Source organism: Hypanus sabinus, chromosome 27, assembly GCF_030144855.1.
Source record: "Hypanus sabinus isolate sHypSab1 chromosome 27, sHypSab1.hap1, whole genome shotgun sequence".
Taxonomy (NCBI): domain Eukaryota; kingdom Metazoa; phylum Chordata; class Chondrichthyes; order Myliobatiformes; family Dasyatidae; genus Hypanus; species Hypanus sabinus.
In genome coordinates this window covers 17843888-17870092 of record NC_082732.1, presented here as the reverse complement: position 1 = coordinate 17870092, position 26205 = coordinate 17843888, and the positions used below count along the sequence as shown (strand labels likewise).

General features: G+C 44.5%; 1 protein-coding gene and 1 long non-coding RNA gene across 3 annotated transcripts in view; one reads left to right on the top strand and one right to left on the bottom strand.

Moving 5' to 3' along the window:
* Positions 1 to 12595, bottom strand: part of LOC132382020 (alpha-1,3-galactosyltransferase 2-like) — a 67971-nt gene extending 55376 nt beyond the window's left edge. The window contains exon 1 of the mRNA XM_059951830.1: positions 12413 to 12595. Coding sequence (XP_059807813.1) covers positions 12413 to 12456 — 44 coding nt within the window. The 5' untranslated portion in view covers positions 12457 to 12595. The remainder of the gene's footprint in view (positions 1 to 12412) is intronic.
* The window catches only part of LOC132382025 (uncharacterized), a 115761-nt gene continuing 102128 nt past the window's right edge, over positions 12573 to 26205 (top strand). For both annotated transcript variants that reach the window (XR_009508176.1, XR_009508177.1), the window contains exons 1-2: positions 12573 to 12708; positions 19998 to 20106. This is a non-coding gene — a long non-coding RNA (uncharacterized LOC132382025). The remainder of the gene's footprint in view (positions 12709 to 19997; positions 20107 to 26205) is intronic.

Genomic DNA, 26205 nt, shown 5'->3' with positions numbered 1-26205 from the left:
AAGATACGCAGTTATGGGGTTCGTAACATTGCAGACAGGTCATATTCTGCATGGAGGTCGGTGACCAGTGGGGTGCCTCAGGGATCTGTTCTGGGACTTTATCTCGTTGTGATTTTTATTAATGACCTGGATGAGGAAGTAGAGGGATGGATTAATAAATTTGCTAATGACACAAAGGTTGAGAGTGTTGTGTATAGTGTGGGGGGCTGTCAGAGGTTACAGTGGGGCATCGATAAGATGCAAAACTGGCTGAGAAGTGGCAGACGGAGTTCAACCAAGATAAACGTGAGGTGGTTCACTTTGGTAGTTCAAATATGATGGCAGATTATAGTATTAATGATAAGACTCTTGGCAGTGTGGAGGTCAGAGGGATCTTTGGGTCCAAGTCCATAGGACACTCAAAGCTGCTGTGCAGGTTGACTCTCTGGTTAAGAAAGCATACAGTGCATTGGCCATCAATTGTGGCATTGAATTTAGGAGCCGCGAGGTAATGTTGCAGCTTTATAGGACCCTGGTCAGACCCCACTTCGAGTACTGTGCTCAGTTCTGGTCACCTCACTACAGGAAAGATGCAGAAACCACAGAAAGGATGCAGAGAAGATTTACAAGGATGTTACCTGGATTGGGGAGCATGCCTTATGAGAACAGGTTGAGTGAATTTGGCCTGTTCTCCTTGGAGCGACAGAGAATGAGAGGTGACCTGATGGAGGTGTATATGATGATGAGAGGCATTAATATTGTGGATAGTCAGAGGCTTTTTCCCAGGGCTGAAATGGCTAGCATGAGAGGGCACAGTTTTAAGGCGATTAGAAGTAGGCACAGAGGAGATGTTGGGGTAAGCTTTTTTTAAAAAAAAATTAAAGCATAGAGTGGTGAATGCATGTAATGGGCTGCTGGCGACAGTGGTGGAGGCAGATACAATAGGGTCTTTTAAGAGGCTCCTGGATAGGTACATGGAGCTTAGGAAAATAGAGGGCAATGGGTAACCCTAGGTAATTTCTAAAGTAAGTACATGTTCTGCACAGCATTGTGGACCAAAGGGCCTGTATTGTGCTGTCGATTTCCTATGTTCTATGTTTTCTAGGTAAAGCAGCCAGCATCATTAACCAGCCCAGACATATTCCATTTGTTCCATTCCCATTGGCAGATAATCAAAAACTTGAATGTAAATAAAAACAAGCTTAAGGACAGTATCTACCACAGATCAAAAGATTAAATGTGATAAAAAAAATGAACTTTCAACTTCACAATCTACCTCAATACGCACTTTATCATTTACTAGCACTGAACCTTTTTGGAAGCTTTTAAGTTTTATTCTGCATTATTACTCTACCTTATTCCAGCTCAATGCACTGCATAATGATATGATCTGTATGAACACAAGTATGCAAGACAAGCTTTTAACCGTATCTGGGTACGTGTGACCGTAATAAACCAGTTCTAATTCATACAGAAATGAGTCAGAGTTTCGGGTTATTGGAGAATACTGGAAGATTCCTAATAGAATCATGTAATTTTATGAGATGCTTAGGTATAGAGGCCTATCAGTACTTTTGCCCAGGGTCCCAATGTCTAAAACTCGAAGGTGTACATTTAAGCGGGGGGGTTAAATTCAAAAGAGATCTGCAATTCAAGTTTGACACACAAAATGCTGGAGGAACACAGTAGGTCAAGCAGCATCTAAGGTATGTCACAACCGGAATTATTTCCAGGTAGCAGACGATTTCCTTCCACTCCGTGTGCTAGGCAAGTTGCAGCAGTGGTTTGCCATTGCCTTCTGCCGGGTGAGTTTTTTTTTAAAAAAGAGATCACCAGTTCTTAATGGGCGCCGGCTGGATTTGACCTGTTCTCTTGTTCAGGGACCGTACTCTTCCTTTTTAATTATTTCTGTGACGCATGCATTTTCCTGAATCACAGTAGCAATAGCTTTCATTCAGGAAGTAAATGTTGTTGTTGCCAAATTCATCATGAAAATATTGGTCAAGGGTCAAGAGAACTAAATATTCCAAAAGATCAAGTGGATATGATAACAAGGAAAAGTTGGACAAACCTGCGTTGTTCTCCCTTCAGCATCAGAGACTGAGGGAAAACCTGACTGTAGTTTTTAAAATTATGAGAGGCATAATAGATAGGGTAGACAGCAAGAATCTTTTCTCCAGGGTAGAAATATCCAATGCCAGAGGACATGCTTTTAAGGTGTTGGTTTGGGGGGGGGGGGGGGTGGGCGCTGGTGGGAGGCATGTTTAAAGGCAACTAGGGAAATCTTTTTTAAACATGGAGAATTATGTGCCTGGAACCAGCTACCAGGTGTAGCAGTAGAATCAGGCAGTTTCGTGAAGCTTAACAGGCTTTTAGACAAACACAGAATATCAAGGAAATGGATGGCTATCTTTTATACACAGCAAGAGGGTTCTTAGTGTAAATAGGCATCAGGGTCAGCACAACATCACGGGCAGAATGGCCTGTTCAGTACTGTACTGTTCTATGTTTTTAAACAAAAGATTACTTTTGAGAGATTTGGTCCATACTATGCCAATATGCCTTGTGAAGAGGCCAAAATAACACATCCCTGTACCTGCATTGTTGATTGGGCTTGGACAGTGATTCCCAATGGGGGGCAGTTACATGTCCCAAGGGAGCGTTAGGGAAAATAGAAGTCGTCATGGGGCGTTCAAGATTCCTGAGGTGGGGGGGAAGAGGAGCAAGTGGTACCTTAATGAGGCACGAGATTTGACCAACCATTAGTAAAGCAGGCAATTCCAAAAAAAATAGCATGAGGCACTGGAACACAGGGAGAACCATAGCTCTGCAGGCAGTGAGCACTTGTCATTTCAACATGTCTGAAACTCAACAATCTCATCCAATCTTACCAACCAAACGGACATTATTGGGGATTCATAAATAAACAGTCAGTGTGCCCAGCAGTTTCTATGATGTGTGGCATGGCATGAGTTCAACTGTTGGTAAGTCAAGTACATCCTCTCAGCTTTCTCTACAGAAAACAGGTTATGCGAAGATACCACACTGGCTCTGTTTCACCATTTGGTTCCAGCCAATGAATGAACTTGCCAAACTCAACGATTCTGCTTGAGGTGTTCAAGGTGACCTCAACTTCATATGTGCAGTCACCATCTTCGGGGATAATGAAACCCTGTGTGATTGGTCAATTGCGTTAACTGGAATTGTATAAAGGTAACTTGCCAACACCAGCTCTATCCCGACTAACACTCAGATTCCAATCTGAATCCTTGTCAAAGTAATTTTCGCTGTTGTGATCGTCCTCATTTTTGCCTTGCCATTCCTTTGCATGCCGCAACCATAGTTCCATCCGTGTCAACTCACTGCTATCGTCAACATCTGACAGGCATTATCAGTTAGTGTTAATTTTTAAATTTTAATTTAGCCCCATTAATGATGGATAAATAAATTGAGCATGATCTCCAAGTCTCAAGGTGGTGAAGCCTTGAATTCTAACACTGTAAGAAACAGAAGCTACAGAAAGTGCATCAACATAATGATGCTATGAAACCATCCAGTTTGCAGAACACTTCTGTAAAAGACTCCCTGAAAAAGCTACTTGTGGTGGAAAAGGCACCAAAACATTCAGGCTCTCACGACCAGACTATGTAACAGTCTCTTCTCCCAAGCTGTCAGACTCCTCAATACCCAGAGCCTGGACTGACACCTTACTGCCCTATTGTCCTGTTTATTATTTATTGTAATGCCTGCACTGTTTTTGTGCACTTTATACAGTCCTGGGTAGGTGATGCACCATCAATAACTCTCGGAGACGTGAGGCAAGATAGGCTTTTATTAGCTGGAAGAAAGAACTGTCAGCAGCAAGAGGCCATCACACAACATCCTGGAGACTGAGGGAGAAGCAGTGCCTCCAATCACCTTTATACAGGAGTCTGTGGGAGGAGCTACAGGAGCAGTCAATGGGGGGGGATGGGGGGGGATGGGGGGGGAATGTCCAGACAGGTATATGTGGTTCACCACAGTAGGTCTGTAGTCTAGTGCAGTTTTTTCCTGTGTTGTTTCTTTACGTAGATCAGTCTAGTTTTTGTACTGTGTCATGTAACACCATAGTCCTGAAAAATGTCTCATTTTTATTGTGTATTGTACCAGCAGCTATGGTCGAAATGACAATAAAAAGTGACGACTTGACTCAGTTCCAGAAGAGGAAAGGAGCATTTGAAAAGCGTTGCACACTTGAGTCATTTGCCACAAAAGTAACCCTGTTGATGGTATCATTGCTTCTTATTATAACATTTACAAAATGAGAGCTAAGTGTGCAAAATCTCATACAACGGGTGAAAGATTAATAATGCCTGCTCTATCAGAAATGCTCACCTTGTTCTCAAAATGGATATAAGTGTAAAGGGGGTTTCTTCTTTTTCTTTGTTACTGCGTATGTTAATAAAAATTGCTTCTTTGTTTTGTTAAAAGCAGGATTGCTTCTTTGTTGCGAGAGAGTGCTGGAAGCTTGTTTAGGTTAAAATTTACTGATAACCAGAATTGTATTCCTTTGTAAACCAAATGTTGTTCTTTCTTCTGAATCTGTAAGCTATTGAGGGCGGGCTTTTGGGGAGATTGGTACGAGGGGGTGAGAGAGAGAGGACGTGATGCTGTAAACTGGGCGAGGAATGGACCCCAAGTGGGAGTCCGAGGCCAGGAGGTACCCCGAGGAGAGGAGACGAAGATAGATGTGCTTGGTTGACCACTTCAAGTGGTCCTGAGCTGCGAGTCGAGGAGTTCGGAGGGGATCGAATGGTGGCCAGAAGACTTGAGTAATTGAGCTCCAATGGTTGTGCACGAAGTGGTTTGGACTTTGATAAGTTTGGTGCCTTTTCTTTATTTTTTTTTCCTTCATATATACTGTATCGTTATTAATCACTTAGTTATAGTATCCTTTATAAATTGTACTCATTTAATCGTATATGTTGTACTGTCTGTTTTTAGGCGAGGTGGGGACATCACACAGCATCCACACCAGCTGATTACCCAGTTTGGCGGGGCCGAAGGCTGCTCCCCCTAGACGAGAACGAGCTGAGCGAGCCCGAGGCGACCCAGGGGGTTACATGGGTATTTTAAAAAGCAATGCCTTTGGTTTATCAAAAATGGACATTTATGAATATATCAACAGAGAATCAATCTACAATGAGCCCATAATGTATATCGAGGATAAAAGTATTAGGAACAGGATTTCTGGTGCAAGAGATGGAGCACCATATATGATAGGTCGCCATGCTGGTTTAGTGGCATTTATGAAAAATAGAAATTCCAACTTTGTTTGCAATCTAATTCATCATCTTCTCACAGTCAAAATCCTCAGCCAGCAAATTTTTTCAAGTATGACTATCAACAAAATTAAAGCTCATCCATTAAACTGCATAATATTTCACCAGTTGTTCCAAGATACCTGTGATAGCGGTCTGCTTTTTGATGCAAATCTAAGCTCCAAGCACCCATTGAAGCAGGCAGACAGTGGCAGATCAGGGGCTGTCCGAATTGAGGCAGGCGGGAGCTGATCAGTGAGGTGCAATGACCTCTCCCACCATCGGAGGCAACCCATAGTGCCTGTACCTTACGCCAATCAGGTTGGGCATAACTCGTAACTGTTGCGTCCCGTGTTGACTTTGCTGCTTTGCAGCAGCAGCGGAGCAACCTCTCCGTGGCGCAGACCTGGGTGATGAATATAGAGATCCTGGACTGCCTAGACATCGAGATCCCCCTCTCGGCCTCACAGATGCAGGCCAAAGGAATATGAAGCTGTACATTTGGCAGCAGCTTAGCTGCAGGAGCTGCCGGGAGGTGGCATGATAACGTCATCCAATCGCCTCAGGGGCTCCACTCTGGATTTGTGTAGGGTTCACTCCTTAGCCTTCTCTTCTCCCGAAGATACCCACAAGACAGTGGGATCCGTAACCCTGGATACGGGCCTATACCGGGTACTGCACCAGGCAAACCATAGAGAAGAAAGAAGAAAGCACCAGTCATGTGACTGGCCACCTGGAACGTTAGGACCGTGGGACCTGGCCTCTCAGACGACCCGCAGCAGATCAACGACAGCAGGAAAACAGCAATCACTGACTCCGAGCTGAAGAGGCTGGACATCGACATAGCAGCACTGCATGAGAGCAGCCTTGCTGCAGACGGCGTGCTGCAGGAGAGGGTCTATGCCTTCTTCTGGCAGGGCAGACCACCTGAGGACCCCTAGTACATGGCATCGGCCTTGCTGTCAAGAACAGCCTGTTATCCATGATCGTTCCTCCCACCAGTGGGTCAGAACGCATCCTTTCCCCCAGCCTTTCAACGTCGTCCAGTAAAGTGAACATCCTGAGTGTCTACATTCCAACGCTGGGCTCACCTCAAGAAACAAAAGATCAGTTTTACGAGGACCTCGATGCTACCATCAGCAAAATACCAGAATCTGAATGTATCATTCTGCTTGGTGATTTCATTGCTAGTGTCAGATCTGACCACAGCTCATGGCCAACTGCCTCAGAAACTTCGGCGTTGGCAAGATGAACAACAACGGCCAGAGACTGCTGGAGCTTCGCTCCTATCACAAGCTGTGCATCACCAACATGTTCTTCAAGACAAAGCCTCACCATAAAGATCTCCTGGAGACACCCCAGGTCCGGACACTGGCATCAGCTGGACATGATCATCACCAGAAGAGCTGCCCTCAACAGCTTGCTTCTAACACGCAGCGTACACAGTGCAGACTGCAACACAGGCCATTCCATGGTGTGCAGCAAAGTCCAACTGAAACCAAAGAAGATCCACCACACCAAGCAGAAAGGATGCCCACGTATCAACACCGCTAAGGCAGCGAACCCAGAACTTCACACGAAACTCAATGACTGAAGGGAACAGGCTTTCAAAGCAAGTACAGCCACAACCATGGAAGATCAGTGACAATTCATTCGTGACACCATCTACAACACCACCGTGTCATCCCTTGGGAAGGAGGAGAGGAAAAACCAAGATTGGTTTGAATCTCACCTGGACCTGTCATCAATGCCAAGAGAGAAGCTCCAATCAACGACAGAAGAGACTTGTCAGAGCAGAATCTCACTGCACTGAGAATGGCAAGAAACAATGCTCAAAAGAAGGCTAGACACTGCGCAATTGACTACTGGCAGAACCTGTGCAGGAGCATCAAGACCTGCCCCAACAGTGGCAAAGCGCAAGGCATGTATGAGGCTTTCTTCATCCCCTTTGGGCCCACCGCTAGCAAGATCACTGCGCTGGAGTCCAGGGACGGTGAAGTCATCAAAGACTGTGCCAAGTAGATGCAGAGGTGGGCCGAGCACTACCAGCACCTGTGCTCCACTGAGAACACGGTTACTGGGTCAGCCCTCGCCAATATCCCTGCCCTACCTGTCATGAAAGAGCTGGATCTATCCCCCAGAGGAAAAACTCAGCAAGGCCATCGACTCACTTGCCCACGGCAGGGCACCAGGCAAAGACGGCATCCCTGCAGAAGTGATCCAGTGCGGGAAACCAGTGCTCCTAAGCCATTTTCACAGGCAGCTCTGCCAGTGCTGGGAGGAGGAATCAGTTCCCCAAGACATGCGAGACGCAAACATCCTCACATTGTTCAAGAATAAAGGAGACTGCAACGACTTTGCGGTTGTTGCATATGTTCCAGATGCTGGGAGAGTCCAGTACCAGAGGGCATTGTTTGAGAATAAGGGGTAGGTCATTTAGGACAGAGTTAAGGAAAAACTTCTTCTCCCAGAGAGTTGTGGGGGTGTGGAATGCACTGCCTCGGAAGGCAGTGGAGGCCAACTCTCTGGATGCTTTCAAGAAGGAGCTAGATAGGTATCTTATGGATAGTGGAATCAAGGGATATGGGGACAAGGCAGGAACCGGGTACTGATAGTAGATGATCAGCCATGATCTCAGAATGGCGGTGCAGGCTCGAAGGGCCGAATGGTCTACTTCTGCACCTATTGCCTGTAATAACTACAGAGGCGTATTCCTGCTCAACACCATTGGAAAGGCATTTGCCCGAGTGGTTCTGAAGCGACTGCAGACACTGGCAGAACACGTCTACCCCGAGTCCCAGTGTGGCTTCAGAGCAGAGAGATCCACCATTGACATGATCTTCTCACCCGGGCAACTACAGGAGAACAACCGGGAACAGAGACAGCCTTTGTATGTTGCCTTTATCTATCTGACCAAGGCTTTCAACCCGGTTAGCAGAAGAGGCCTCTTTGCATTCCTGAAGATGACTGGATGCCCAAAGCTGCCGAATCTCATTGTCTCTTTCTATGACAGCATGCAGGGGACGTACAATTCGATGGGTCATCCTCAGAGCCTTCCCCATCCAAAGCAGAGTGAAGCAGGGTTGCGTCTTTGCCCCAACACTCTTTGGGATCATCTTCTCCCTTGTACCCTTTCAGGACATCTGATGACGGAGTGTACCTACACACTTGGTCTGATGGCAAGCTCTTGAACCTTGCCTCAGAGCAAAGACTAAAGTGCATCAGGTCCTGATCCAGGAGATACTCTTCGCTGATGATGCCACCCTGACGTCACACACACAGTCTCGTCTCCAGAGGCTAGTCAGTTCCCTGGCACGCTTGCCAAGAGTTTGGCCTCACCATCAGTCTGAAGAACACAGAGATCATGGGCCAGGACGTAAGCGAAGCCCCCAGCATCGGCGACCACACCATGCAAGTGGTAGATGAATTCACCTACCTAGGATCGACAGTCTCCAGCAATCTGTGCCTCGATCCAGAGCTCAGCAGGTGAACAGGGAAAGCCACTGCTGCTTTGGCCAAGCTGTCAAAGAGAGTGTGGAAAAACAAAAAGCTCACCCCAGCCACCAAGAGTGCAGTGTACAGAGCCTGTGTACCAAGTACTGTTCTCTACGGTGGCGAGAGTAGGACAACCTACGCACGCCAAGAGCACCACCTCAACAGCTTCCACCTACAGCGCTTGCGTCAGATTCTGGGCATTTCCTGGAAAGGCTGCGTGCCAAACAAGGGCGTCCTGGACCAGGCCAGCATGCCAAGCACGTACGTCCTTCTCACACAGTGGCAACTGCACTGGCTTGACCACGTCTGCCGCATGCATGATGTCCGCATCCCCAAGGACATCCCACATGAAGAACTCGCCGCAGGATCCCGGCCCATAGGGCGCCCACTGCTGCACGACGGGGGACATTTGTAAACTTCACCTGAAGTCTGCTGATATCACTTGGGAAGAGACAGCTGCAAATCTCTGGACCTGGAGACAGGCTGTATGTACAGGCATTACCAATGTACAGGAGACACAAACTCGACTGTGGTCAGAGAGTCGTGAGAGAAGGAACGCTGCAGTGTTGAGTACCTAGGCACCACCATCAGCCTTCGTGTGCAGCTCAAGAATCGGCCTATTCAGCCACACCCAAATGAGTCCTAAACCGGGCGCACACATTATCTACTTAGACAGACAGAATTAATCTGTTTAGATTAATTCCAAGATAACAATGAAGAATGCTTGCTTACTCACGCTGAAGTATGTTGGCTGTCAAAAGGCTGTTGCTTAAAACATTTCCTTTATCTTATTGGCACTATGGTTGAATTTTTGTCAAATTTGACAAGTGTTTGAGAAACGAGATTGAACTATGTGGAGATGTGGCGTATCTAGCTGATCCTTCATACTTCATACTAAATATGAAACTGCAGGGTGAGCATTTCAATTTAATGCAGGCAAGAAGTACAGTGTCCACATTTATCAGAAAATTGGAAATATACAAGCAAAACATTAGGAGAAATCATTCTCACAGTTTCCCTATATGGAAAGTATGGCACTCTTTCACAGATGGTGATTTGCAAGGGTACTGCTTACACCTGAAATCACTGATGAAGGATTTTCAGAATTGATTCCAGGATCTTTGCAAGGTGGCAGAACAGGAAGAGAGCTTCCAAGAAGAAATTATCAAAACTCAGAATGTAGAAGCAAAAATACTTTTCAGAAATGTCAGTTGTTGTGGTAATCCACATACAAAGTGTCTACATGTTTGCTCTTCCTCGCATTTGCATCCTCCTACCTTGATGAAAGTGACTTTACTGCAGTGAACCACATACCTGGTGGACTTAGGGCTTTTGCTGTCACACCTCAAACCAGATATTTCAACTCTTGCTAAAAACCATCAAACTCAAAGATCACATAGAAACATAGAAAATAGGTGCAGGAGTAGGCCATTCGGCCCTTCGAGCCTGCACTGCCATTCAGTATGATCATGACTGATCATCCAACTCAGAACCCTGTACCTGCCTTCTCTCCATACCCCCAATCCCTTTAGCCACAAGGGCCATATCTAACTTCCTCTTAAATATAGCCAATGAACTGGCCTCAACTGTTTCCTGTGGCAGAGAATTCCACAGATTCACCACTCTCTGTGTGAAGAAGTTTCTCCTCATCTCGGTCCTAAAAGGCTTCCCCTTTATCCTTAAACTGTAACCCCTCATTCTGGACTTCCCCAACATCGGGAACAATCTTTCTGCATCTAGCCTGTCCAATCCCTTTAGAACTTTATACGTTTCAATAAGGTACCCCCTCAAACTTCTAAATTCCAGTGAGTATAAGCCTAGTCGATCCAGTCTTTCTTCATATGAAAGTCCTGCCATCCCAGGAATCAGTCTGGTGAACCTTCTGTGTACTCCCTCTATGGCAAGAATGTCTTTCCTCAGATTAGGGGACCCAAACTGCACGCAATACTCCAGGTGTGGTCTCTCCAAGTCCTTGTACAACTGCAGTAGAACCTCCCTGCTCCTGTACTCAAATCCTTCTGCTATGAATGCCAACATACCAATCACCTTTTTCACCACCTGCTGTACCTGCATGCCCACTTTCAATGACTGGTGTACAATGACACCCAAGTCTCGTTGCACCTCCTCTTTTCCTAATTGGCCACCATTCAGATAATAAAATGTTTTCTTGTTCTTGCCACCAAAGTGGATAACCTCATGTTTATCCACATTAAATTGCAACTACCAGGAATTTGCCCACTCAACTAACATATCAAAGTCACCCTGCATCCTCTTAGCATCCTCCTCACAGCTAACACTGCCGCCCAGCTTCGTGTCATCCGCAAACTTGGAGATGCTGCATTTAATTCCCTCCTCTAAATCATTAATATATTGTCAACAACTGGGGTCCCAGCACTGAGCCTTGTGGTACCCCACTAGTCACTGCATAGTCATAGTGTGTATCACATTCATAGTGAAGCTGATGTAAAGAAAAAAAATTTTGAAATAGTAATTTTTCTCATGTTAGCATGCGGTAGACATGAACCATATTGGGACACTGAAAAGTATACTGTCCCTAAGAGGGGTGTTGGCAAGTATGGAAGTGTTTTAGAAGGGCGTTGGCAAGTACCAAAGCGTGTTGGGCTGATAAGGGTTGGGAAACATTGGGCTAGGAAAATATAGCTCTGATATCGCGACCTAGCAAACTTTTTACTGGCTCTGACAAATATCTGGATGTGCTACTGATCTTACTAGAGTTAATACGCAAATAGTTCATAGCGGTTTGTAATACACACACAATGCTGGAAGGACTTAGCAGGCCAGGCAGTGTACAATCGACATTGGGCGTCGGCCCGAAACGTCAACTGTACTCCCACCACCCCCCCCCCAATAGTTGCTGCCTGGCCTGCTGAGTTCCTCCAGCATTTGTGCGTTGCTTAGATTTCCAGCATCTGCAGATTTCATATTGTTTGATATTAGTTGGCAAAAAAGATATTTTGGTAACAATTGTTCGAGATTGTGTCAGGTACAATGATTGACTGGTACGAGATTTTAAAACACTATAAACACATAGCTGACAGGCTGAGTCCTCGAATTAATAACAGTGTGGCTTACTGTAAACTGAATTAAGTAGAGAATAGATCTCGGTTTCGGTAAATGCGCGTAATTATGTATAGTCGTAAAGTAACACCATATATAAAACAGTACGTTAAGTTTCTCGATAGCACACATTCGTCCCTCTGCTTTCTTTAATAAGTAATGTTTAATCGTTTCCCAATAGGTTTAAACGACAGACTCAGTTGGTTTCAATGTCAAAGTCAAGAATATCGCCCACACCTACTCCTTAGACTTTTGCCCAATATATCAATCGCCCACCACCTCAGAGAACCCGGTGCCGCGGCTCTCTCACAAAGCAACAGCAACTACGCAACTCAAGAGTTATGAGCATCCGAGCCAAGGCACGCTTAAAAAATTCTCCAAAATTCAAACGTTTATATCCACGGCGCAAAGCTGAACTTTTGAACACAGTGACTCGGGCAAAAGTCAGAGTTAGAAACTCTACAGTATTGGTTTTAGTCTCATTCAAATGTTGGAGAGCACCGGGGAGGGGAGCGGCAGGAAATGGGGTGGGGGGGGGGGGGAGAATGGAGACTACTCACTTCACGTAGGATATCCACTTTGTTACCATCCATTTCGGGGTCATTTGAAGAGCAGTAGCGAAATGTTTTGATCCGGGAGGAGGATGCTCCCTCGTCGGCGTATTGCCCCGCTTTAATTTCAACCCGGAGCTGGGAGTCCTGATTTACAGCTCCTTTACAGAGCGACGTTGGAACTCGACAGCCAACCGCTGCCTTCAGTGGAAAGCGGTAGTACTGACGGCGCAACAGCTGTAAGTGGGCTTGCGTATCGACACCAGTACTTCAAAAGTTCCAGAAGTTAAAAGAATTGTTCGGCTGTAAGTGCTTTTTAAATTTTAAAAATATTATAAACCAGAACCGACATGACTCTTATAAAGGCCTGGCAAAACCATTTTAACCTCTTTTTGTCTCTTTATAAATTACAAAGAGAATTGAGGATGTGGAGTCGGGGCTCTGTGGTAGATTTTGGATCATGGTCCTCTTTCAACCGATGAGGTTAATCTGATCTGGAAAAAATGCAGTTGTCAGGTACCTAGAAGATTGTCGGCGGGCATTCCAACCTATTGATTCTTCTCCCCCCCCCCCCCATGTACTTTTGAGCTGAGCTGACGAAGGCGTAATTTGGCGGCTTCCTCTTAACCTACATTGATAGGAAGCAACAAACGTATGGTCCATGGGCGTATTGTAGAATTCAGCAGTGCTCAAGCTGATCAGTGCTTCACCCACTGAGAGTGCCCGGAGAAAGCCTGGTAACTCTTGGTATGTTCCAAAGGATCGTGGGGGAGAGAGAGGCCAGGAGAAGGTTAGGGATCCAAGGTCGCGCCACACATCAATGTGTTTCAGAGAGGATGACGTGCGATTTAGTGGTTTGACTAGAAATAATGCGAGGAGTAAGACTGGTGATTGGAGGTTGCGATAACTACTATTAGGGTTGGGTTTCAGAGAAGGGATGTTTGGTTATTGTGTGGTGATGCCAGTAGATTGGTAAACAGTATTGAAGATCAGATAGGAGATGGCTACATACCTGAATAGGAGGAAGAGGAAAGGAAGTGGCCTTGAATGCCCACTTTGATGAAGGTTTAAGAAGTAGCTTTATTGCAAATTAACGAAGTGTGTCTCTGCCCAACTCTATGGGTCGTGTATGAGCTGTTGAAGACTTGTGTGTTATGTCCTTACATGCATTGCACATTGATGGCTATCAATGCACCAGCAGCCATGGAATGGCAATCATGCATTTTAATGCAACTTTCAAGACCAGCCCAGTTTTCAATTCTTGAAGTTAGATTGCATATCACACAACAGTGACATACTCCTAATTCAAAATCCAGGTCAATTAAGCCGGTACAAAGCAAATACTTCTTTGCAGCATTTTTTCTGTTGTCGGATGACTACAGAATAATCCCTGAACTTCTCTGCAGACTTGTGCTTGTAGTTAGGACCTGGAGATCGCTGAGCCAATCGATGCAGAAAAATGCCTTGAGATACATTGCTAGAACTTTGAAACACTTACTTAAATTCCATCCAAATCAAGATTTTGAAACACACAATGGAAAAGAAAATGTGAAGCAATTCCAACTGTCTACAGAAGTGCAGAATAGTTATACCATATCAAAAGGCTGTTTGACCTTACTGGTTGGAACAATCTCCGCATAATCAAGCCAGTGTCACTCCTCTGCCCTCTCTTTCCATAGCCCCAAAAATTCTTTGATTTCTGCTTTTTAAATGGTGCTATTGAATCTGCTTCCTCTATTAATGCAAGAAGCACATTCTCGACCCTAGTCACCTGCTGTGTGAAAAAATATATCCTTGTGTTGCTTTGTCCTCATTGTCAAGTTCAAGAAATAAGTAAGAAAGTAATTGTGAAAGTGATTGGAGGAGTCAAAAGTAACAAGAGGATTTTTTTGTCTATCACTTTCACACTTTTTACTTTAATCCTTCACCTTTCTGCCATTGGGAACTGTAATGTCTATTATAGCTATTTCACATTAATGTTTACTATGTTAGCTATTATAACCATATAACCATATAACAATTACAGCATGGAAACAGGCCATCTTGGCCCTCCTAGTCCGTGCCGAACTCTTAATCTCACCTAGTCCCACCTACCCGCACTCAGCCCATAACTCTCCACTCCTTTCCTGTCCATATACCTATCCAATTTTACCTTAAATGACACAACTGAACTGGCCTCTACTACTTCTACAGGAAGCTCATTCCACACAGCTATCACTCTCTGAGTAAAGAAATACCCCCTCGTGTTTCCCTTAAACTTCTGCCCCCTAACTCTCAAATCATGTCCTCTCGTTTGAATCTCCCCTACTCTCAATGGAAACAGCCTATTCACGTCAACTCTATCTATCCCTCTCAAAATCTTAAATACCTCGATCAAATCCCCCTCAACCTTCTATGCTCCAATGAATAGAGACCTAACTTGTTCAACCTTTCTCTGTAACTTAAGTGCTGAAACCCAGGTAACATCCTAGTAAATCGTCTCTGCACTCTCTCTAATTTATTGATATCTTTCCTATAATTCGGTGACCAGAACTGCACACAATATTCCAAATTTGGCCTTACCAATGCCTTGTACAATTTTAACATTACATCCCAACTTCTGTACTCAATGCTCTGATTTATAAAGGCCAGCATTCCAAAAGCCTTCTTCACCACCCTATCTACATGAGACTCCACCTTCAGGGAACTATGCACTGTTACTCCTAGATCTCTCTGTTCCTCTGCATTCCTCAATGCCCTACCATTTACCCTGTATGCTCTATTTGGATTGTTCCTGCCAAAATGTAGAACCTCACACTTCTCAGCATTAAACTCCATCTGCCAACGTTCAGCCCATTCTTCTAACCGGCATAAATCTCCCTGCAAGCTTTGAAAACCCACCTCATTATCCACAACACCTCCTACCTTAGTATCATCAGCATACTTATTAATCCAATTTACCACCCCATCATCATCATTTATGTATATTACAAACAACATTGAGCCCAAAACAGATCCCTGAGGCACCCCGCTAGTCACCGGCCTCCATCCTGATAAACAATTATCCACCACTACTCTCTGGCATCTCCCATCTAGCCACTGTTGAATCCATTTTATTACTCCAGCATTAATACCTAACGACTGAACCTTCTTAACTAACCTTCCATGTGGAACTTTGTCAAAGGCTTTGCTGAAGTCCATATAGACTACATCCACTGCCTTACCCTCATCAACATTCCTTGTAACTTCTTCAAAAAATTCAATAAGGTTTGTCAAACATGACCTTCCACGCACAAATCCATGCTGGCTACTCCTAATCAGATCCTGTCTATCCAGATAATTATTAATACTATCTCTAAGAATACTTTCCATTAATTTACCCACCACTGATGACAAACTGACAGGTCTATAATTGCTAGGTTTACTTCTAGAACCCTTTTTAAACAATGGAACCACATGAGCAATACGCCAATCCTCCGGCACAATCCCCGTTTCTAATGACATCTTAAAGATCTCCATCAGAGCTCCTGCTATTTCTACACAAACTTCCCTCAAGGTCCTGGGGAATATCTTGTCAGGACCCGGAGATTTATCCACTTTTAAATTTCTTAGAAGCGCCAGTACTTCCACCTCTTTAATTGTCATAGGTTCCATAACTTCCTTACTTGTTTCCCACACCTTACACAATTCAATATCCTTCTCCTTAATGAATACCGAAGAGAAGAAATTGTTCAAAATCTCTCCCATCTCCCTCGGCTCCACACATAGCTGACCACTCTGATTCTCTAAGGGGCCAATTTTATCCCTCACTATCCTCTTGCTTTTAATATAACTGTAGAAACCTTTCGGATTTACTTTCACCTTATTTGCCAAACCAACCTCATATCTTCTTTTAGCTTTTCTAAGCTCTTTCTTAAGATTCCTTTTACATTCTTTATATTCCTCGAGCAATTCCTTTACTCCATGCTATCTATATCTATTGTAGACATCCCTCTTTTTCCGAACAAAATTTCTAATATCCCTTGAAAACCATGGTGCTTTCAAACCTTTAACCTTTCCTTTCAACCTAACAGGAACATAAAGATTCTGTACCCACATAATTTCACCCTTAAATGACCTCTATTTCTCTATTACATCCTTCCCATAAAACAACTTGACCCAATCCACTCTCTCTAAATCCCTTCTCATCTCCTCAAAGTTAGCCTTTCTCCAATCAAAAATCTCAACTCTAGGTCCTGTCCTTCTCCATAATTATATTGAAGCTAATGCTATTGTGATCACTGGACCCGAAGTGCTCCCCAACACATACATCTGTCAGCTGACCTATCGCATTCCCTAACAGGAGATCCAACACTGCCCCATCTCTAGTCGGTACTTCTATGTATTGTTGCAAAAAACTATCCTGCACACATTTCACAAACTCCAAACCATCCAGCCCTTTTACAGAATGAGCTTCCCAGTCTACGTGTGGAAAATTAAAATCTCCCACAATCACCACCTTGTGTTTACTACAAATATCTGCTATCTCCTCACACATTTGCACTTCCAACTCACGCTCCCCTTTAGGTGGCCTATAATACACTCCTATCAGTGTTACTACACCTTTCCCATTCCTCAATTCCACTCAAATGGCCTCCCTAGAGGAGCTCTCTAATCTATCCTTCCAAAGCACCGCCATAAGATTTTCTCGGACAAGCAATGCAACACCTCCTCCTCTGGCCCCTCCTACTCTATCAAACCTGAAGCAACTAAATCCAGGATTATTTAGTTGCCAATCACAGCCTTCCTGCAACCTTGTTTCACTAATAGCTACAACATCATAATTCCAGGTATCAATCCACGCTTTAAGCTCATCCACCTTTCTTACAATGCTCCTACCATTAAAATAGATATATTTAAGATACTCTCCACGTCCTCCTCTCTTTTCATCCCTAACAATGCATTCAAATTTATTATCCTTTTCTTTCTTCTCTCCTACATCTTCGGGCTGAGCGCATCCCTTCTCCATCACCTGCCTTTCCTCCCTCACACACTGTCTACTTACTTGCTCTACTGGTGAACTAACCTCCTCTCCCATAGTTTCCTCAAATTGATTCCCGCCCCCCCCATCTTACTAGTTTAAAGTCTGCCCTGTAGCCCTAGCAAACCTCCCCGCTAGGATATTGGTCCCCCCAGGATTCAAGTATAACCCGTCCTTCTTGAACAGGTCACGCCTGCCCCAGAAGAGGTCCCAATGATCCAGAAACTTGAATCCCTGCCCCCTGCTCCAATCCCACAGCCACGCATTCATCCTCCACCTAATTCCATTCCTACTCTCACTGTCGCGTGGCACAGGCAGTAATCCCGAGATTACTACCTTTGCGGTCCTTCTTCTTAACTGCCTTCCTAACTCCCTATACTCTCATTTCAGGACCTCTTCCCCTTTCCTACCTATGTCATTGGTACCTACACGTACCACGACCTCTGGCTCCTCACCCTCCCACTTCAGGATATCTTGGACGCGATCAGAAACGTCCCAAACCCTGGCACCAGGGAGGCAAATTACCATCCGAGACTCCCGATCACCTCCACAGAACCGCCTGTCTGAACCCCTGACTATCGAGTCCCCTATTACTATGGTCCTCTTTCTTCTATCCCTACCCTTCTGAGCTACAGGACCGTCCTCTGTGCCGGAGGCCCGGCCACTGTCACTTCCACCAGGTAGGCTGTCCCCCCCAACAGTACTCAAACATGAGTACTTATTGTCAAGGGGTACAGCCTCTAGGGTACTCTCTAGTACCTGCCTCTTCCCCTTCCTGACCGTGACCCACCTATCTGCCTCCCGTGGCCCCGGAGTGACCACCTGCCTGTAACTCCTCTCTATCACCTCCTCACTCTCCCTGACCAGGCAAAGGTCATTGAGCTGCAGTTCCAGTTCCCTAACTCGGTCCCTCAGGAGCTGCAGTTCGGCGCACCTGGCGCAGATGTGGACGTCCGGGAGGCTCGGAGACTCCAGGACCTCCCACATCCGACACCGAGAACAACAAGCTGCCCTCACACTCATACTTCCCAAATAACTGACAATAACAAGAACTAAAAGATAAGCCTACTGTGCCCTCTTCCGCCTAAGCCCCCTGAGCCCAAGCCCTACACTCTGCTCCCGGCGTACTCCGCTGCCCGCAAACGAAGCTGCCCGCTTCTTAAGGCTGCGTTGTTTTTATATCTTCCCTCCTTCCCAGGCCTCCTTCACGCGCCTGTGCAGTTCCACCTCTCAGAACTCCGATCTGAGACGCAATTGGACAATTTGAAAATGGCCGCCGCCGCACTTCCTCTCAAAGCCTTGCTGTCCTCTTCCAAAAGAGCGATATATACTATATAATAATAAAATACATATTAATGTCAACTCTATCTATAGTCTTCATGATTTTAATTACCTGTGTCAGATCTCCTCACCCCCATTTCCATGGTGGAAGAAGAACCTGAGCTTTTCCAATCTATCTGCACAACCAAGGTCCACCAGCCCTGAAGTCATCTTACTAAATCTTTTCTGTGGCTTCCCAAAAGCCTTCCCAATCATACCCAGAATAGGACAAAACATTCCAGTGTTTCAGAAAGGTTCATCATGACTTTCTCCATCTTCTATTCAGTGAAATAAGCCAAAATTCTATATCCTTATTAGTTCCATTCCTAACTTGCCCTACTACTTGCAATGAATTCTGCACATCTACAGTATGCATAATCCCTCCAACCCTGCATCCCTTTTTGAATTATGTCCTCCAGTTTATATTCATTCATCATCATCTTTATGTGCCATGTCATTTGACATGAGCAATATTGTCTAGCAATTCTTAGCAAATTTTTCTCCAGAAATCTTTTGACATTGCCATCTTCTGGGCAGACTTTACAAGCAACACACGCTAAATGCTGGAGGAACTCAGCAGGCAACATCTATAGAAAAGAGTACAGTCAACATTTCGGGCTGAGATCCTTCATCAGGAACAGAGAAAATAAGATGAGGAGTCAGAGTTGGAAGGTGGGTGAGGGGAGGAAGAAACACAAAGTGATAGGTGAAGTAAAGAGCTGGGAAGTTGACTGGTGAAAGAGGTAGAGGGCTGGAGAAGGGGGGACCTGATATGAGAGGACAGAAGGCTTGCTGAGTTCCTCCAGCATTCTGTGTGTGTCACTTGGATTTCCAGCATCTGCATACTTTCTCTTTGGTTGTGAGTGTCTTTACAAGCCTGGCGTCAGTAGTCGCATAACCACAACTTGTGATATGACCATCTGCTCCCCGTGGCTTCACGTGTCCCGGATCGGGGTGGGGGGGGGGGCGCTAAGCAGGGTGCCTCACCTTGCTCAAGGGTGACCTGCAGTCTAGCAGAGGGAAGGAGTGTCTCACACCTCCTTTGGTAGAGATAGACCTCCACCCTGCCACAATGTTTATATTACCCCTTCTAATGCATCCTACTAAACTATATTGATTCATACACTCAGTGGCAACTGTATTGGGTATACAAGTACACCTACTCATTAATTTATGCACTTATTCAGAGTTTTGTGTGAAGTAATCTTATTATTATCGAAGTACATACATGTCACCTTTTACAACCCTGAGATTCTTTTTCTTGTGCATTCACAGTAAGTACAAAGAAACACAATAGAATCAGTGAAAATATGCACAAAACAAGACAAACAGCCAAAATATAAAAGTCAACAGACTGTGCAAATACAAAAAGAAGAAAAATCAGGTAAGATAACAATAGTAAATAAGTAATAACTATTGAAAACATGAGATGAAGAGCCTTGAAAATGAGTCCCTATTTTGTGGGAACAGTTCCGTATTGGAGTGAGTGAAGTTATTCCCTTTGGTTTAAGAGCCTGATAGTTGAGGGGTAATAGCTGTTCCTGAACCTGGTGATAGTTCAATGCATAAAAGCATGCAAACATAGTCAAGAGGTTCAGTTTTTTTAGAGTAGAGAAGAAATGTAATCTAAGTCACCTTGACTGTGGAATGACTGTTGGTGCCAAATGGGGTGGTGTGAGTATTTGAAAAACCACTGACTCCTGGGATTTTGACAACAGTCTCTAGAGTTTACAGAGAATGCTCTGTAAAAAAAAACAACAAAACAAAAAACATCAGGTGGGCGCCAGTTCTGTGGGCAAAAACACCTTGTTGATGAGCGAGGTCAGAGGATAATGACCAGGTTGGTTCAAGATGATAAGAAGGTGACAGTAACTCAAGTAACCATGCATTACAAGAGTGCAGCAGAACATCTCTGAATATACATGTTGAACTTTTTGAAGTAGATGGACTACAGCAGTAGAAGACTATGAATATACACTCTGTAGCCACTTTTTAGGTACTCGAAGTTGCTCTGCATATAATTTCATCTTCCACCTCTTGCCCCATGCCACATGTCAGCCTATATCTCCTTAATGTTTATTTGCCCCTCTTGAGTGCATGGAAATTATGCTGAGAATTTGCAAATCCAGATCCTTAAAATAATAACAGCTGTAGCAGGAGAAATTCCAATACATTCTTTCCACCAGTCTGAGAAACCGTGTTTTCCTGCATCCTTGTTTCCTGCTTAAACCAATATTCTACTTCTGCTGATGGAAGAACTTTTCTTCCATGTCCTTTCATCTTGATGAAAAGTTTATAACATGGCACTCTACCAAACAGCCTTGTGCATTGAGAATGAAGCGATGAAATTAGACTAATGGCCACTCTTATATCAGGAAATCATATTTCTATGAAGCTCAGTAATGATGCACTTAAAAGAATCACGCAAAATCTGCACTATTAAACAGAAATGGCTGTTTATATGTTTGCATTAATGAACAGGTGTACCTAATAACGTGGCCAATGAGGGTACGTTTCCTGTTGTATGAGTCAAGAACAAGGAGGTACCATATCAGCTTGAGGACTGAGCCAGTGAAGATAAGGAGGAATTTATTTCCATGGGGAGTTATGAACTTTTGCAAATCTTTCTCTTGGAAGGTTGTGGATTAAGTATGTTCTTGGCTCAGATAGATATCTGGAGTACAGCCAAATGAAGACCTTTGGGGGATTGAGTTGGAAAACAGAGTTAAGTTTAAAATCAAATTGATCATGATCATATTAAGTGGTGGAGCAAGGTCGACATTTCGATTCCCTCTGTGTAGTTTTTGCAGTTCTGTTACTTCTTTGCACATTTTAAAGCTTTAGACCTTATTAATTTTCCATTACTGTTTTTGATGAAATAATTGTCACCCATTATTCTGTAATGCTTGATATGTTAGTTCATCATAAAGATCAATATCCTTCTTTCACATTCGATTAACTTCCTTCCTCATTATTCTACACCACAAATTTAGAATGGCCAGTATCTCAACTTCTTGATGCATGGTCAAAGTCTTGGCTCAGTTATGACACTTTTTGTATGTTCAATGCTTGTAATTCAACCTGGGCTCAGAGAGGGATATATTAGGCTATATTTTGAATAGACCATTTCAATCAATAACCTTTTAGGAAGCTCAAAAACAAAAGGAAACTGGAGCACTGGAAACATTTAAATGGTCAAACATGAGAGATAAGTTAACTTAACAGATAGATGATCTTACAATAGAATAGACCAAACAAACAGAAAGAGCTGGTAAAAAAAAATTACTAGGTTTAATATAAAGTCCTGAAGGACTAAGTTTACTGGTTTATTAATTGGTTTATTCTTTTCACATGTACTGAGGTACAATCAAAAGTTTGCCTTGCATGCTGTTCATCATCATCATCAGGTGCCGTGCCCAGTTTGACCTTTGACCGCCATGGCCCACACACTCCTGTTTCGGGTCAAGTGGATCAATTCATTGGTATTCATTTCCAAATTCTCTGGCTGCTGTCTCAATCATCATTTGTCTTTGCCTTCCTCTTGCTTTCTTCCCTTCAATCTTTCCCATAATTACCATGCATTCTAACTCCTCTTTCCTAATCACATGTCCAATGAAGTTATGCCATGACACTGAACTCTTCTTCCGCCGGCTCCGTCTCCGAGCTTACTTCTTTGACAAGGACTCTCCTACCCCCAAAGATGACCCCTTCTCCCGTCTTCAACCCTCCTCCTCTTCATGGACACCCCGCTCTGGTCTTCTGCCTGCTCTGGATCTCTTTATTGCTAATTGCCGACGGGACATCAACCGTCTCGACTTCACTGCACCCTGTTCCAATTCCAACCTAACTCCTTCCGAACGCTCTGCTCTCCGCTCCCTCCGCAACAATCCCAACCTCACTATAAAACCTGCTGATAAGGGGGGAGCTGTTGTTGTCTGGCGTACTGACCTCTACCTGGCTGAGGCACAGCGACAACTCTCTGATACCTCCTCTTATTTACCCCTTGATCATGACCCCACTAAGGAGCACCAGGCCATTGTCTCCTATACCATCACCAACCTTATCAGCTCTGGGGATCTCCCATCCACTGCCACCAACCTCATAGTTCCCACACTCTGCACTTCCCATTTCTACCTCCTACCCAAGAACTACAAACCTCCCTGTCCAGGTAGACCTATTGTCTCAGCTTGCTCCTGCCCCACTGAACTCATTTCTGCATACCCTGACACTGTCTTGTCCCCCCTTGTTCAATCTCTTCCCACCTATGTTCATGACACTTTTCATGCTTTGAATTTTTTCAACGATTTTAAGTTCCCTGGCCCCCACCGCCTTATTTTCACCATGGATGTCCAGTCCCCATATACCTCCACCCCCCACCCGGATGGTCTCGAAGCTCTTCGCTTCTTTTTGGATTCCAGACCTAAGCAATACCCCTCTACCATCACTCTCCTCCATCTAGTGGAATTAGTTCTTACTCTCAATAATTTCTCCTTTGGCTACCCCCACTTCCTCCAAACCAAAGGTGTAGCCATGGACACCCGTATGGGTCCCAGTTATACCTGCCTTTTTGTTGGCTTTGTGGAACAGTCCATGTTCCAAGTCTATATGGGTATCCATCCCCCTTTTCCTTCACTACATCGACGACTGCATTGGCGCTGCCTCCTGCACGCATGCTGAGCTCGTTGACTTCATTAAATTTGCCTCCAACTTTCACCCTGCCCTCAAATTTACCTGATCCATTTCCAACACCTCCCTCCCCTTTCTTGATCTTTCTGTCTCCATCTCTGGAGAAGGCTTATCTACTGATACCTACTATAAGCCTACAGACTCTCACAGCTACCTGGACTATTCCTCTTCCTACCCTGTCTCTTGCAAAAAAGCTATCCCCTTCTCACAATTCCTCTGTCTCTGCCACATCTGCTCTCAGGATGAGGCTTTTCATTCCAGGACAAAGGAGATGTCTTCCTTTTCTAAACAAAGGGGCTTCCCTTCTTCCACCATCAACTCTGCTCTCAAACGTGTCTCTCCCATTTCCCGCACATCTGCCCTCACCCCATCCGCCCGCCACCCCACTCAGGATAGGGTTCCCCTTGTCCTCACCTACCACCCCACCAGCCTCCAGGTCCAACGTATAATTCTCCGTAACTTCTGCCACCTCCAACAGGATCCCACTACCAAGCACATCTTTCCCTCCCCCCCCCCTTCTGCTTTCTGCAGGGATCACTCCCTACATGACTCCTTTGTCCACTCGTCCCCCCCATCCCTTCCCACCGATCTCCCTCCTGGCACTTATCCTTGTAAGTGGGACAAGTGCTGCACCTGCCCTTACACTTCCTCCCTCACCACCATTCAGGGCCACAGACAGTCCTTCCAGGTGAGGCGACACTTCACCTGTGAGTCGGCTGGTGTGGTATACTGCGTCTGGTGCTCCCGGTGTGGCCTTTTATATATTGGTGAGACCCAACGCAGACTGGGAGACCGTTTTGCTGAACACCTACACTCGGTCCACCAGAGAAAGCAGGATCTCTCAGTGGCCACACATTTTAATTCCACATCCCATTCCCATTCTGATATGTCTATCCATGGCCTCCTCTACTGTCAAAATGAAACCAAACTCAGGTTGGAGGAACAACACCTTATATACCAGCTGGGTAGCCTCCAACCTGATGGCATGAACATTGACTTCTCTAACTTCCATTAATGCCCCTCCTCCCCTTCTTACCCCATCCCTGACATGTTTATTTGTTTGCCTGTTCTCCATCTCCCTCTGATGCTTCCCCCGCCCCCCGCTTTCTTTCTCCCGAGGCCTCCTGTCCCATGATCCTTTTCCTTCTCCAGCTCTGTATCACTTTCGCCAATCACCTTTCCAGCTCTTAGCTTCATCCCACCCCCTCCAGTCTTCTCCTATCATTTTGCATTTCCCCCTCCCCCACTACTTTCAAATCTCTTACCATCTTTCCTTACAGTTAGTCCTGACGAAGGGTCTGGGCCCGAAACGTCGACAGTGCTTCTCCTTATAGATGCTGCCTGGCCTGCTGTGTTCCACCAGCATTTTGTGTGTGTTGTTCCAATGAAGTTACATTGCCTTTTCATGATTTCATACGTTATTTCTCTTTTTGTGCTTGCTCTGTTCATGACATCCTCGTTAGATATTCATTTCATCCATGATATTCTTTGCATCCTCCTCAAAAACCACAACTCTGCTGCTTCAATTTGTTTCCTCATGTTACTAGATATTGTCCAACATTCTAAGCCATATAACATAACTGGATAAACATAACATTTCAGTACTCTGAGGTGGGTTGTCGTGCCTAGTTTAGTGTTGGTCAGTATACTCTTCATTCTCATAAAGGTGTCTTTTGCCATCCCTATTCTTCTTTTGATGTCCATGTTGCACCTGCCATCTGATGTCACCCAGCTTCCTAAGTAGCAAAAGTTCTGTACTTGTTTTTTGTCTTCCCCGTTTATTCTCATCCTGCAGGTAGGAGTCTTCTTTTTGAATATCACCATACATTCTGTCTTTTTGCAATTGATAGATAGACCCATTTTTGCACTTTCTTCAACAACTATATCAGTTATACTTTGTAGTTCGTCCTCCATATTGGCAATTAACACAGTGGCACCCGCATATCTGAAATTATTAATGTTTTCACCACCAACTTTGATTTCCAAGATGTCTCTTATTTTTTGTAATATTGTTTCACTGTACACATTAAACAAATCAGGGGAGAAAACTCACCCTCGTCTAACGCCTCTATTGATTTTCGTAAACTGACTCACTTCTCCTTCTATTCTTACAGCGGCAGTCTGTTCCCAGTACAGATTTCTGATGAGGCAGTGGTCTTTTGAATCTAGATCTAGAGTTTCCTGTAATATTTCAAATAACTTATTGTGCTTCTCTTTATTAAACACTTTTGTGTAGTCAATAAAGCAAACAAACAAATCTTTTTGCACTTGAATAGCTCGTTCTGATAGTATCCTTAACATCAATATCGCATTTCTTGTACCTTTGTCTTTCACAAAACCACATTGTTCTTTACCTATTTCAGGTTGTATCTTATTTTTAGCTCTTGCCATCAAAAATCTTAAAAGTATCTTGGTGATATGACTCATTAAACTTAAGGTCCTATGTAATTCACATTCTGTTGTTCCAGGTTTCTTAGGAAGAGTGATAAATACTGATTTTTTCATCTCTTCTGGTTCACGCATAATCACATCATCACACAGCGCACTGAGTTAGAACAGTACTTTAAGGCCCTCTGTTGCTTAGGGTTTATCATGGATATGTCCCAGTTGCCTCCGTGATATGCAAGTCAGAACGGTACAATACAGAGAGCAAACTGTTGCCCATATAACAGGCTCCCCAACACAGCTGATGAATCCAAAGGAATGGCAGAAACCGACACAGTTGGCACCAGTAATGTCACAGGAGTTGCCAGTCAGTTGATCTCAACGTAGGGACTCCAGCAGTGGATTTTTTCCC